General features: G+C 46.7%; 1 protein-coding gene across 45 annotated transcripts in view; it reads left to right on the forward strand.

The window, feature by feature from the left end:
• The window catches only part of RBFOX1 (RNA binding fox-1 homolog 1), a 2,045,752-nt gene that overhangs the window by 1,855,606 nt on the left and 176,460 nt on the right, over positions 1-13,686 (forward strand). For 42 of the 45 annotated variants that reach the window (XR_008294525.1, XR_008294524.1, XM_053213105.1 and 39 more), the window contains one exon: positions 8,578-8,820. Coding sequence is in view for 43 of the 45 variants with exons in the window: in XM_053213105.1 (XP_053069080.1) it covers positions 8,578-8,820 (243 nt within the window). In the remaining 2 variants the exon portion in view is untranslated. Of the gene's footprint in view, positions 1-419; positions 1,826-8,577; positions 8,821-13,686 lie in introns of those variants that run through there. The other 3 variants (XM_053213118.1, XM_053213112.1, XM_053213117.1) reach the window with 3 other exon arrangements.

The raw sequence follows: 13,686 nt of genomic DNA on the forward strand, positions 1-13,686 counted from the left end.
TGAGAGTGAGTGCTGAATCCAAGTGATGGGTTGGGGCTGGGGACAGAAGGGGCCCTGGTCCTCTGTGGGTGGCACCTCTTTGATGGGGGCTGACCTGTCTCTGTAAGGAACCTGCGTGGGCTGCTTATTTGATTCTGCATCAGAGGTGTCTCAGCAGTGTGATCAAAAATGGAAATGGAAGGATGGCACAAATACTGGGTATCCAGATTTTCTTTCCAACCCTGGGGAGCTGGGAAGTAAAACAAAACAAAACAAAAAATCACCCAGGGCTACCTGAACTAGCAGCACACCAGCAGGAAGGTTGAATTCTTCCAGGCAACCTCTCCTGCCCTAAACCCTCCTCTGTTATACAATTTAATTACACGTTTAATCACTTCAGAAACCCCATCCATTCCCTCCAGTGTAGCGAGATCTCTCCTCTCTTGGCAGGGTGGCTTGGTGATAAGCAGCTGTCCACGGGAAGGGTGGATGGGACTCTTGAAACTCTCCCTCGGCGAGCAAGGAAGTCATGGCCAAATGAAAACTGAGATTGTTTTGACATTTCACTCTGGTTGTTGTAGCTTTAATAATAAAGAAAGAACAAAGTATTTGTGGCTTTAAATAGAGAGGCTGCAGCATTTGGCATTGAAATCACTGGGGATTTTTTTGTACGTGGTTTTGTTTTTGCTCATTTGAAAGAGAAGGAAAAAAATGAGCTAAGAGGAGAAAAAGTTCAAGAAAAGAAGAAAGCAAGACCCCTCTACTTGTCCTATGTAGCTCTGATTACCACTGGGATTTGGGAGTCATCTCTGGCTTCCTTTCTTGAAAACCTGCTGCCCCTCTTGAATGCAGAGTCCATAGGGACACAGGTGGTCTTGAGTCTTGCTTGCCATGTTATTGGATGTGATGAATGAATCTGTTTATATAGCGCACACTATAAGCCAAGCCCTGAGTGTGTTTGTTTTGTTATGATTTGGTTTTTATTTTGACCCTTGCAATCACACTGTGAAGTCACTCATCATCATCCCAACTAAACAGAAGCCAAAACTGGAGCCCAGAGCGTTGCAACTACTTGCCTAAGGTCACACAGCTCGTCTGCAAAGGAGCTGGGCTTCCAAATCTTCCAAAGCATCGTCAGTTACAGTATTTTAAGATCAGTTTACAATTAACCACGCAGCTTTGTTATAAATGCGTTCCCTCTGTTCTCAGGGTGTTTCTTTAAATTTTCCTATCCGCATCCCTCTGTCTCTGAGCTCTTTCTTCATCCCACCTCTGCCTCTTTCCAGCTACCCCCAGTACCCCCACCTCTCTTAAAAATATAAAACAAAATAGGATAGTAAGCAAGCTCCCCGGTGGATTTCATAACTTTGCATATCATATATTTAGTTTAGTAATGAAAAATTCCAGCTCCAGGCAATGCATAGGATACCATTTCTAATGTTTTTTAAACAGCTATTAATGTAGGCGAGCACTCTGTGTGTGTGTGTGTGTGTGTGTGTGTGTGTGTGTGTGTGTGTGTTCTTCCTCCTCTATATAATCATCTGCTCAGTGTGCACCCTGAAACTGAGAACAGGAGCCAGAGGAGGGGCGAGCCGTGATTGATGGGCCAGGCCTCGCTGGCGGAAAGAGTCCCATCTGGGGTTGGTTTTGGGAGCAGTCAGATGTTGAGGGGGAGGTCAGCCAGGCGGCCTCAGCTCCCCTCCTTCAACACCCAGCCATCCACACGTTGCACAGAGCGCACACCCTCGCTCGTAACTGAGGCTTGCTTTGGGCAGATGCTTTGTGGTGTGGGGCTAGAACAGCTGCTAAGTTTATGGAGGAGAAAGGAAGCAGAATGGTACAGCAGGTATTTTTCCTGATTTTATATTTCACTCGAAATTGTGAATTTGAATGAAGCTGAAGCCTTTCCTCGCGTTAAGTCTCTGTTGCTCTCTGCGATACGTACTCTGCTCCTTGAATCCTGCTCGGAGGTGGGGGGAGGATTTCAGCCAAGAGTGTGTGTGTGTGTGTGTGTGTGTGTGTGTGTGTGTGTGTGTGTGTGTCGGCTTTCTGCTTGGTGTGTCGAACTGAGCTGGTCCTAGAACCAGCAGGTTAATGGTGTAATTTTGCATTTTCTTCTTTGTTTCAATGCCCCCGGGGGCATGATACAGCTTAGCTCTTTTCAGTCAGGCACTGGAGGCTTTCTCTGAATGTGCGCAATTCCTTGCCCAAGAACTAGAACAGACCATGCTACAAAACTAAAGTCAAACAGTCAGCAAGACCGACAACTGCAGGCAGGCAGCCCGAACGGGAGGGTTTCCTCCAGGAGTCCGGGTTGGTGGGGGGTCCCTCCGGGAGTGGCTGCTTTTCTTGGCTGTGTGGATGGATGCAATCACTGTTTTACCAGGGCTGGACAATCCCTGGGCATGTCTTCATTATAAGGACTGTGTTTAGGCCAGAAGGGATTTCTCAGGGCAAGAAATACACTGGGGACAAATCAATTCCAGAAGCTAAAGGGGAAAAGATGATTTGAGAAGTTGGACTATCAAAGCTGGGGAGGCACACGCATGCACACAGAAAACAATACTTCATTATTTTAAAGTCCACGTTGGCTCTGAAAGCAGGCACCCTCCCCTCTCATTGAGAGTCAGGCAGTTACCGTGAAAAGAACATCCCCACTTTGTGCTCTGCTACGTAAAGACGATTCCTCAGTTGAAATGTGGTTTGCATTAGATTTGGGGCCAAAATATTTTGCAAAGTCTGATGTGTTTCCACCCTTTGTTCTCTTATTGCTTTCTAAAAACTACTTTATTAAACCCCTCAGGGCAATGAATTGGGAGAAGGAGATGTCTAGGGGTAAAAAAAATAATAATAATAACAAACCAAAACCAAAAAAAACCAAAAACAAAAAACCTCGCATTTTCTCTCTGACTCTATCTCCTGAGCCCACCTCAGAAAGGAAATTAAAGATGCAGGATGTTCCAGTGACCAAAGCAGTCCTCCTGTGTTTGAAGACGCCTCTCTGAAAGTCTGCATGCGGTAGAGTCAACACACTATACTAATAGTCAGATTACGGTGTTTGTCTTAAAATAGCAGTAATATCCTGGCTATTTCATGCTTCAGTAAAATATTTAAATTGAAATGGCATTTATTTTTGCTTTGGTGACTCAGACTTGGTTGCATTTTAATAATCCTCTTGTGCTCAGTAACTGGAATCCAAGCTACCCATTGGGGTGTCTCGGGTAATGATGGGGTCCCACATCAGCCTGCTGTTGTTGAGTCTCTGCTTTAATTGAGGCTTGGTTGACTGAGGACAAGGAAGTTTCCTCTACGTTCCTAATCAATGTTCTTTATTTGAAGTTTCTGTCCGGTTCTGCAGCAGCAATAGTGGATGTTAAAACAGTGTTGGCTTAAAAAAAAAAAAAATTGTGTATTTGTCAGCAACCTAGGAAAGTCCAAGCACTGAAAATTTGATGTTGGGTTTGCAGATCTCTTGAAGCACTTGCTCGGTGATGTGGGGGTTCTGTGAAAGGCAGAATCACCCTCCTCATCACCTCGGAACACCCACAGGCACCCTGACTCAGTAGATATCAGAATCTCTGTGATCATTCCACTTATTTAGGGAAAGGTGGGGGTTTGGCATCGGAGGTAGAAGAAAGGCGGCTTCTACAAATGAGGGAATGTCTAGCCGGAACGCTCCAAATAATTTTTGTCTGTCACTGTCACCTACGTGAAGTTGGCCTCAGCTTTCAACCAGGATCCTGTTCATGTGCCCAAGATTTGCCTTGACCTGGAGTGCCAAAGGTGCCCTTAACGCAAATATATTTTTTCAGAAAACACACTTCAGCCAAGCTCAGAATCCAGGAACATCACTAGGGAGGAAACAAAGACATCTCTGAAGCCATTTGAAGGTGAAAAATAATTCCACAGGAAGTACAATGATCTTAATTAAATATTAGCTGTAATTAGCCCAAATTGCAAATGTTGGGAATATTAATTAGGGTCTCTCTGGAATGGCTGTCAGTGTTAATAAGTAACTGTGGGAGGTCCCACTAACATCTGTTTGAGGCCTTCAGGAACAGGAGTACAGTCCAGAGCCCCGTGGACCCAAATGCTTGCTACCCATGGGCTCCTGAGTGGCCACGGACACAACCCTAGGGCTCAGTGCCTTGGGTGTGCCAGAACGCACAAGGTTTGGTAGAGGTTAGCAGCCTGTCCCCAGCTGGCCCTTCTCTTTCCTAGGATGGCCTCAGAGCTTCATGAAGCTCTGAGCTTAGATGGCACAAATTTCCCAGACCTCTGCTCTAACCCTCCCCAGGGGCTAGTCCAGCTACTGGGACACTAGTATTTTTGTCCCACGTCCCCCAGCACCTGCCTTCCTGGAGGGTGAATTGCAGGTCTTGAGGCCACAGGTGTATGTATGACAGAGAGAGGTATGTTTAAAAATGGGAATGAATGTTGCCACCACCAGATAGCCTTGGCAGATGAGAGATACCCAGGCTGTAGTTCAGCTCCCAGCTTCCCTAAGAGCTGTTGCTGTGACCTTGCAAAATCCATCCTAGTTCTGGGCTGCAGGGTACTCCACAGCAAAGTACCATGTGATGGAAGATATAGCATGTGCGTGCAGAGCAGGGAATCTGGGTCTGGGCACAGTGAACACTTGGGGCTCGGCCTGTCCCGTGCATTGTAGGGGCTTCAGCACCATCCTTGGCCTGTACCCTCTAGACATCATCGGCAACCTTTCCCCCCACTGTTGGCAACCAACAGTGTCTGCACACACTGTCAGCTGTCCCCCAGGGAGCGGTCATCCTGTGTAGGAAATACTGATGCAGGGGCACCTGGCTGGTCGGTCGGTTGAGCATCTGACTTCGGCTCAGGTCATGATCTCGCAGTTCGTGACATCGAGCTCTGCATCAGGCTGAGTGCTGACAGCTCGGAGCCTGGAGCCTGCTTCGGATTCTGTGTCTCCCTCTCTCTCTGTCCCTCCCTGCTCATTCTCTCTCTGTCTCTCTCAAAAATAAAATTCACATTAAAATTAACATAACATAACATAACATAACATAACATAACATAACATAAAGAAATACTGATTTAAAGCCCCCAGCACAGTGCCTGGCGCCTTCCAGGCCTGAGAGGAAAAAAGCATCCATCAGGGTGCCTTCTGAGCACCTGTGAGGAGAGGGATGTCTCTCCCCTGAGCATAGAAGCCTGAGGCCCTCATGGATGTCCCCCTCTGTAGCCCACTGTGCTGAGAGTGAAGCCTGCATGTGTGTGTGCTTAGAGCGCAGACGTGCAGAGATGGAAACCACGTTCTGAAGAAGACTGACTCCTCCATTGGGTGCCATCTTCATAGCTGAGCATCCCTCCTTGGTTCTAGGGAGAATAGGGAGAATGCACCCCCCTTCACTCTCTCCCGGTTTAACTTCCAGCTTTATTTCCTGCCCAAACTATTTATGCTGTGGTGGCTTCTTAATTGACATCCCCATATTTAGTGATACCTTGACCACCTTGATTGGAAAACTTTTCTGCAAAGAGCAAGATGGTTAAATAGTTTCGGTTTTGTGGGTCTCTCACAGCTACTCGACTCTGCCGTTATAGCACAATGAACATGGCTGTGTCTCAGCAAAAGTTTATTTACAAAACGACCAGTGGGCCAGATTTGTCTCATGGGTCATTTGCCAACCCCTTTCCTACTCCCCCCGACCCACCCTGTGGCCTGCTGCCAGGCTAAGCTCCACAGAGCCCAAAGTTCATTATTCAAGCATGCATTCACTTAGCAAGTGCTTATAAATGCCTACGTTGTAGCTAGCATGCTGTGGGACCCTGAAGAGGCACTGTAGAATGTGACACTATCCCCAGCCCTTAGGACTCTCTCCAGTGGCAGCCCTAGGAGTCATGTGAGATGTGGCCACAAGTTCCAGGGGAGCATAGAGGACACACAGCTGAAGTGGGCTCGGTGTCAGGGAAATCTGGCTGGAGGACTTGTTCAGGGACCCAAAAGGGCAGTCAAGACTAACAGGGGCAGTGAATGGGTAGAGTCGATGGTGTTGAGAGTTGGAGCGCCCGTCAGCTTACTGAGGGCAGGCTCCTCTCGAAGCAGAGAGAGCCCAGATCCTAAGATTAAGCCTCTGATGGTTTTTGGAAACCTGGTGGTGGAGGCGGGGGGGGGGGGGGGGGGCGGGCAGGTCACTCTCCCTGAGATTGCTCTGCCGTGCAGAGAGCCACGTGGGCACAGGTGTTGCCATAAAACCGTTTTCTGCTGAAGACACAGGAGGGAAAGCTTTTCTTTATGTGACCATCTCCCTGCCATTGCTGGGCACTTCATACTCCCCCCTGGGGCCACCCCTGGAGTTTTCTCAAGTCTGACTTTCATTTCAAACATGCACCAGATCGAAGGTAGGGGGGAGTGAAACAGGCCTTTGGCCAGACGTAGAATCTGGCACAATGAATTTCCCTTTGGAGGGTTCTCAAGGTCTAATCAGCCAGAGAGAAGCAGCATCGCCTGGAATCTGTGTACAGAGGGATATGTTGCTTGAGCAGCCCTGTAGAATAGAAGGGTGCAAGTTGGCTTATAAACAGGAGAGGATGTTTTTGTTCTTCTTAGTCCAGACTCTTTTGGTTGTAAGTAACATGGAAAAAAAACCTATCTTAAACGAAATGAGACATTTACTGATGCGTGGAAGGAAAGCAAACAGTGGTGTTACTAATCACAGGTAGAGCTGGATCCCAGACTTGATATGATGTCGCCAGGACTAAGTTCACTTGTTTCTCAGTTTCTGGGCTCCGTTGTCTGCTGGGTGTGGCTTCTGCTTTAGGTGGTCCAGTTTCAAGGCGCCACCTGGGGTCTGAATTGTTTTTACAGCCCTCTGATTAGCCGGGGCGTCCTGTGTCTGGAGGTAACCTGAGGCAGGTCTCAGCCACATCTGTGCTCTCTGGGCTGAAAGTGGAAGTGTCTCTTAAAAGAAAACCAGGTGCTGTTCTTGAAGAGAAGACAAAAGCACACTGAGCAGCAAGGACCCTGCGTGTCCCCTGTGTCTTCCTGAAGATGGTCAGGGTTAACTCTCCATGGGCAGGGATCCAGCCACAGCGCAGGCAGACCCTGCTCAGCCCCAGACGCTAGGAAAAGATGCTAGAAAGCTAGAAAGCAAGCAATGGCTGTGCATTTCTGCTTCCAGTGGCCCAGGCATTTGGAGCTGTTCAGCTGGGGGAGGAAAGGGCGTGATGGGAATGTTTTCACTTGTAAAATGGTTTAAACTTATCCTAAGCTTCGTTCTCTTCAAAGTGTCATCTTTAACATTCTAATTAAGGTCCCCTCTAAACAAATGCACAAGCTCTGTGTGCTGCTCCGAGAATAAACTTTTTTTTTTCTCCCCTTCTATGTCATAATGTTTTTGCCGCACTCAAGTTGCTTTAGCTGAAGAGGTTCTCAAATGTTGGTGGCGGGGACTGAGGAGATGTGAGCAATCCTGACATTTTTGCCCTAGTATCATTATAGGAGGGCTGAAGTCACATCTAATTGACCACAAACAATGGAAGAGGCAGCTCTTTGGTGTGCTTAATTGCTAAGCTTCTCTCTCTCTGACCGTGCAATCCCATCTCTTGAGACCATAAAAAATTTGGCCCCCTGGGTTACAGTTTCGGATGGTGTGTGTGTGTGTGTGTGTGTGTGTGTGTAGGGTAGTAGAGTTTTAAGGGTAGGGGTGGGGTGGAGAGAGATAGATATTTCCTGAAATGGAAGCATTTGAATTCAGGTTTTTTTTTAATTCTTTTGACTTGACTGTAATTATCACACTGCATGTTTTGCCTAGATTGGAAGGGTGAATTGTTATATAATACTCTGTGCTTATAAAAAAAAAAAAAAAAGGCAAGGGGTGGGGGGAGGCATTGACTAATGAGGCTGAGTGAAGTCCAGCATTTTGAAAAGATACTTAAAATGGTGAACACAGTATCACAGAGTGCCATCTTTGTCCAAATTAGGCCTTGACTTTCCATTGGCTGCTTCATATTGGCACTGGGAACATCACACACACACACACACACACACACACACACACACACACACACATGCACACTGTGACCATTAAAAGGACCCCTCTATCCCATTATGTGAGCCAACTCACATAAAACTTTGATTAAATTCAAATGCTTAGATGAATTGTGTCTCTTCTCAAGAACACACACGTTCAATTTAATCTCTCTCTTGGCATTTTAAGTATCAAATCAAGTCTCTGCTGTCACTGGAGACAACTACATGCTCACATGTTCCAAAATGGGGATGAAATAAGGAGGATCTGCCAGAAAAATCCAATCGAGCAGGGCACAGACCCTCCCACTCCTTGGCTATGGGGCTGGATGGCTTGGGGAATGTGACTTCCCTGCACCTTTCTGAGCCTTGATTTCTGCATCTGCGCAATGGGGTTAGGTCTATATAAATGACAGGTACTATTTCCTTATAGAGTCTGGTGAAGATTAAGTGGGATGCATCCATCTCAGGCTCTTGGCACAGTGCTGGCACCTGCAAAGTGTCGGGGGAGCGCTCATCCTTGGGCCCCAGGGAGAGGTTCTGCCTGGTTCGCGCTCACGGTGTTTCGCCTTGTCTCCCCCTTTCTGATTTTCCAGGGTAATCAGGAAGCAGCAGCTGCCCCGGACACCATGGCTCAGCCTTACGCTTCGGCCCAGTTTGCTCCCCCCCAGAACGGCATCCCCGCGGAATACACGGCCCCTCATCCCCACCCCGCACCAGAGTACACGGGCCAGACCACCGTGCCGGAGCACACGTTAAACCTGTATCCTCCCGCCCAGACGCACTCCGAGCAGAGCGCAGCGGACACGAGCGCGCAGACCGTGTCCGGCACTGCCACAGTAAGTGGGCGCCGGTCCCGGGGAGGGGGGAGGGGGCAGTGGCGGCCGGGTGCACCCCACCCCACCCCACCCCACCCCACGGAGGCTCCTGCCGCGGAGCAACCCCTGAGCCCGCCCCTGTCGCAGCAGCTCGTAGAATCCACCTGTCTGCAGGCCTCCTCTCATGCTGCTTACTGAAATCAATGCTTTTTTCCTTAACTTTATTCGTGAGGGGAAACTCTCATCCAATTTCTGTTCCCGTTGTTCTGCCTTTTCTTGAATCATGTCCTCTCAGTAGGATTATACACTGCGTGATTTTTTAAACAGCTTTATGGAGACATAATTTATATACCATAAAATTCACCAGTTTCCGGTGCACAAATCACCAATTCCTAGTGTATTTGCAGAGTTGTGCAACCATTTGGCACAGTCTAATTTCGGAATATTTCTGTCCCCCGGAAAGAGACCTCATGCGTGTTCACAGCTCCAGCCCATGTCGGCCCCTGTCTTCTTCAGCCTCCTTAGCCTTCTTCATGCCTTTGAGATTCACCTGTGTTCTTTTGTGTTTTCTGGGAGCCCTAGGGTGGGGGAGGCCTGGACTGCAAAGGGGAGCGCCAGAGAATTTTGCTGGGCTCATGGAATTTTCTGTGTTTTGATAGTGGCTGTTTGTTTACGTGACTTTATGCACCAAAGAGAGTACATTTCATTGCATGTGAATGCATTCCGGGGATTAAAAGCAAGCCAACAAACAAAAAAGATGCATTTTTTCACCACCATAAGTTAAAAACCACCATTGTTGGCTACTAGTCAAAGATAAGCCTAAAGAAAACTAACTGTTAAAATTAAACACTTGTTCATTTGTGCATGACCTAAAATCACCCCGCATATACCACAAGATGTATCTGCACATTTGAGAGCTTCTGAGGAATTCTTTGCAAGCACACCAGGCCTGTAGTCCAGAACATTTTATAGATGGAAGGCAACTGTGCCTCTTTCTCCTGCCCCCAGGCCTCTGAAAAACCAGAACTTGTGGAGGAATTTCTTGGTTTGAAGCAGGAGGGTTTTACGTTTGGAGGCTAGGTTCGGAGATTTTTAAAAATAGCATACACTCTAACATTGTGTGTTGCCTGTCTCCCCTTTTTTAATTGTGGTAAAATACGTCTATGAAGTGAATTTTACCACTTCAACCAGTTTTGTGCGTATAATTCTGTGGGGTTGAGAAACTCACAGCTCAGTGCAGCCATCACTGTATCTAGTTCCAGAACATTTTCATCTCCCCAGGAGGAAACGCTCTACCCATTAAGCAGACGATCCACATTCCTGCAAATGTGCTTTCTGCCCGTATGGATTTGCCTATTCTAGGCATTTCATAAAAAATGGGATCACACCATGTCCGACCTTTTGTGACTGGCTTCTTTTACTTAATAGAATGTTTTCAGGGTTCATCCACACTGTAGCATGTATCAGTACTTTATTCCCTTCCGTGACTGAATATAATTCCATTTTATGGATATGCCACTCTTGTTTGTACCTCCACTCACTGATGGGCATTTGGGTTGTTTCCACCTTTGGGGTTTTGTAATTAGTGCTGCTATTGCCTGTCTATAGCTGGCTGTTCAAACTTAGGGATGCGTTCATTTAATGGGTTTGCTGGTTTAGCAGGTGTTTGTTACTATTGTGTTGACTACCAGGTTATAGTGATGGTGTTGCCATTTATTTGTTTTGGGTTATTCTGTGACAGTCAATGATGGTAGGGCTTCAGAAGGTTATCTTGGGACTAAAAAAGGGATAATAATGCCCAATACAGACACTATCTATTAAGCCTCAATTCACGCCAAGTATACTAACCTGCTGTGGAAGATTCATTCGTTCATGAATATTTTTAAGTATCTACTGTGGCCAGGACTCATCCCAGCGATGTGGTTGAATGGAACAGAAATGATCCTTTCCCTCTTATAACTTTGCATGACAGTCATAGAGTGAGCATGTGTCATTCAAACAGCTTGTATAAAACACAAACTGTGATACCTGCTCTTAAGAAAACGACAGGTGCCATGGAGGATAAAGATTATGGGTACTGCCTGCAGATGAGTAGTCTAGGATGATGTCTTTAAGAAGATGTTAAGATGAGAAGACATACTTTCCAGGCAGAAGGAATATCGAGGCCAGTAATGCCAAGGTTGAAAAGATCTTGGCTTATTCAAAGAATTAAAAAGAGGCCAGGGTGAAGAAGGTTTGGGGGTGCAGTGGCAAAGGATGGAATGGGGCAGTCACCAGGGATCATACCCCACAGGCCTGGTGGATTTGATCAGTGGATAGACTTCCACATTAGGGGCAATGGGAACCGTTGAAAAGAGTTTAAGCCAGAAGAGTTATAAAATGAAATTTTAGAAGGGTTAATGATGCATACCTAAAAAGAGATCTTAGTCCATTTGGGATGTTGTGATGCTCAATGTCCTTCTCTCACAAAAAGAACTCTTTAGAGATCAACACAAAGTTAAACAGGGTGTTGGGTGTCCATAGTGGCCCAGGCACTGCGGCACTGTGAAACAGTGAGCAGGCGCAGTCTCCGTTCTATTATGGTTGTAATGTGGCAAACTGTAGAACATAGATGTTTAAGGCTTTAGTGTATTTCTGTGATGGGACACTTGTGGGGGGATGTCCCTCCACATCATGGTTGAAGGAATATACATTTCATAATCTTCTGGTTGCTAGTAACAGAAAATCAGCAGGGAATGTATTGACTTTTACAACAAAAAGTCTTAGAGGTGGGCTGACTTTAGACACAGCTTGGTGTGGGGCACATACGTGTTAGGTTCCAACAAGATCCATTTCAGTCTCTTTTTCTTCCTGCTCAACTACATTCTCTAGTTTTCTGGGATGGTCCCTGCAGCTCCTGACATCATACCACATTCCTAGGGAAAGACCCTTGGGAATCACTCTCTTTCCCTGGTTTGCACAGGGTTGTATTCGTTCAGTGTCTGAAGCTGAGAATGGAGCCATGGAGGAGCTCCATAGCCAAATATAGAGACCAAAGATGGGCCTACCAGAGTCAGTGATAAGGTGCTTTAAATCTTCTCACTAGAGGTATTAAACAGAGAATCCAGTCAGAGCCAAGGGTGAGCCATTTGTATGGAGAGGCCAGAGTAGATACATTTGCCGAGTATAGGGAATGAAGAAAAGGGCAGGCAGATCCTTGAAAAACTCATAAGCGGTGAGGTTTGGAAGGCATGGAGCCAAGGGAGACATGAATGGGGTATCCCCTGGGTATGCAGTGTGGAAATTGAACCAGAAGAGTGTTGTCAGGGCAGCCTGGCAGGTGCGAATTCAGAAGACATTACTGAAGTTGCCATCACTGGAGACACAGAAGAAGCAGTGCCCCTACAGTGTTGGAGAGAGATGCCAGGGGACCGGGAGTGGAGAAATAAATGGGAATGATTGGGGGTAGAGTGCACTATCGTCGTAAGCACTTGGAGTAAAGAGAAAGAAAAGACAACAACTCAGGGGCGTAAGAATTCAGGGAAGCAATTTGTACAAGAATCAATTTCGGATCCTATTTTATGCCAAAGAGAAGGCACCTGTGGGGCCAGGTGGTGGGGACAGGGAACAAGAGCTGGGGAATGATGACTCAGGTGACCAAGGGTGTACAAATAGAGCAGGTGGTCTAGGAAAGAAGAAGACATACTTTTTTATAGCTTTATTAATATATAACTGACATACAATAACCTCTCTGTATTTACAGTGTGAAATTTGATGAGTGTTGACATATGTACAGATGTTGTAACCAACATATCCATCACCCCCAAAGTTTTCTCATACCCCTCTACAATCTTTCCTCCTTGCCCTCTACCTCATTCCCGGGGGAACCCACAGATCTGCTTCTTTCACTCTAGCTTAGTTGTTAATTTCTAGAATTTTATAGCAACAAAATCAAATGTTATGGGTTCTTTTTGCCTGGCTTCTCTCGGGGCTCACCGTCATTGCTTTTAGATTCATCTGACTTGTCCCATGTATCAGTAGCTCACTGCTTTTCATTGCTGAGTTGCAAACCATTGCGTGGATGTGCCACAGTTTGTCAATCCACTTACTTGTGGATGGGTACCTGGATTGTTTTCAGCTTTGGGCCACTACAAATAAGGCATCTATGAACATTTGGAAACATTTCAGTTTTGAGACAGAAGAGATGCATCTTAGTCCATTTGGGCTGCTGTAACCAAATCCCACAGACTGTCTTATAAATAGCGGAAATGTGTTGCTCACAAATCTGGAGGCTGTAAGTCCAAGATCAAGGTGCCAGTGTGGTCCAGTGAGGGCCCCTTCCTGTTCATAGCCAGTGCCTTCTTCCTGTGTCTTCACATGGTGAAAGAGGCAAGGCAGCTCTCTGGGTCTCCTTTTTAAGAATGACAATCCCATTCATGAGGGTGCCACCTCATGACCTAATCACCCCCTAAAGCCCCAGCTCCTAACACCATCACTGGGGCTTTAGGATTCCAACATGTGAATAGGGAGAGGCAGGAACATTCAGACCATAGCAAGAAGAAGGAGTGAATGTACCAGCACATGGAGAAATCTTAAGTCAGGAGATCCTGTGAGGAGCTCCTTCTCTGTTGCCTTCATGTTCTCAGTGACGAAGTCACTATCAGCTGACAGAGAGAAGCAGAGGAGTTGGGGAAGCAATGGATTTATTCCTGAAATTGAGCAAACATGTCAGGAGTTTGGCTCAGATGATTCCTAGAGTATCTGAGGGGCAACAAGTTCCTCTCGGAGCTGACAGAGTGTGAATTTGTGGAGGGTTAGTTACCTGGCCATTTGGTTTTCTCCAGCCATGTTTGGGGTTGGCGGGCGGGGGGCGGGGTGGGGTACATACTGTTGCAGGAAGTTTCAAAG

The sequence above is a fragment of the Acinonyx jubatus genome, chromosome E3 (assembly GCF_027475565.1).
Source record: "Acinonyx jubatus isolate Ajub_Pintada_27869175 chromosome E3, VMU_Ajub_asm_v1.0, whole genome shotgun sequence".
Taxonomy (NCBI): Eukaryota; Metazoa; Chordata; class Mammalia; order Carnivora; family Felidae; genus Acinonyx; species Acinonyx jubatus.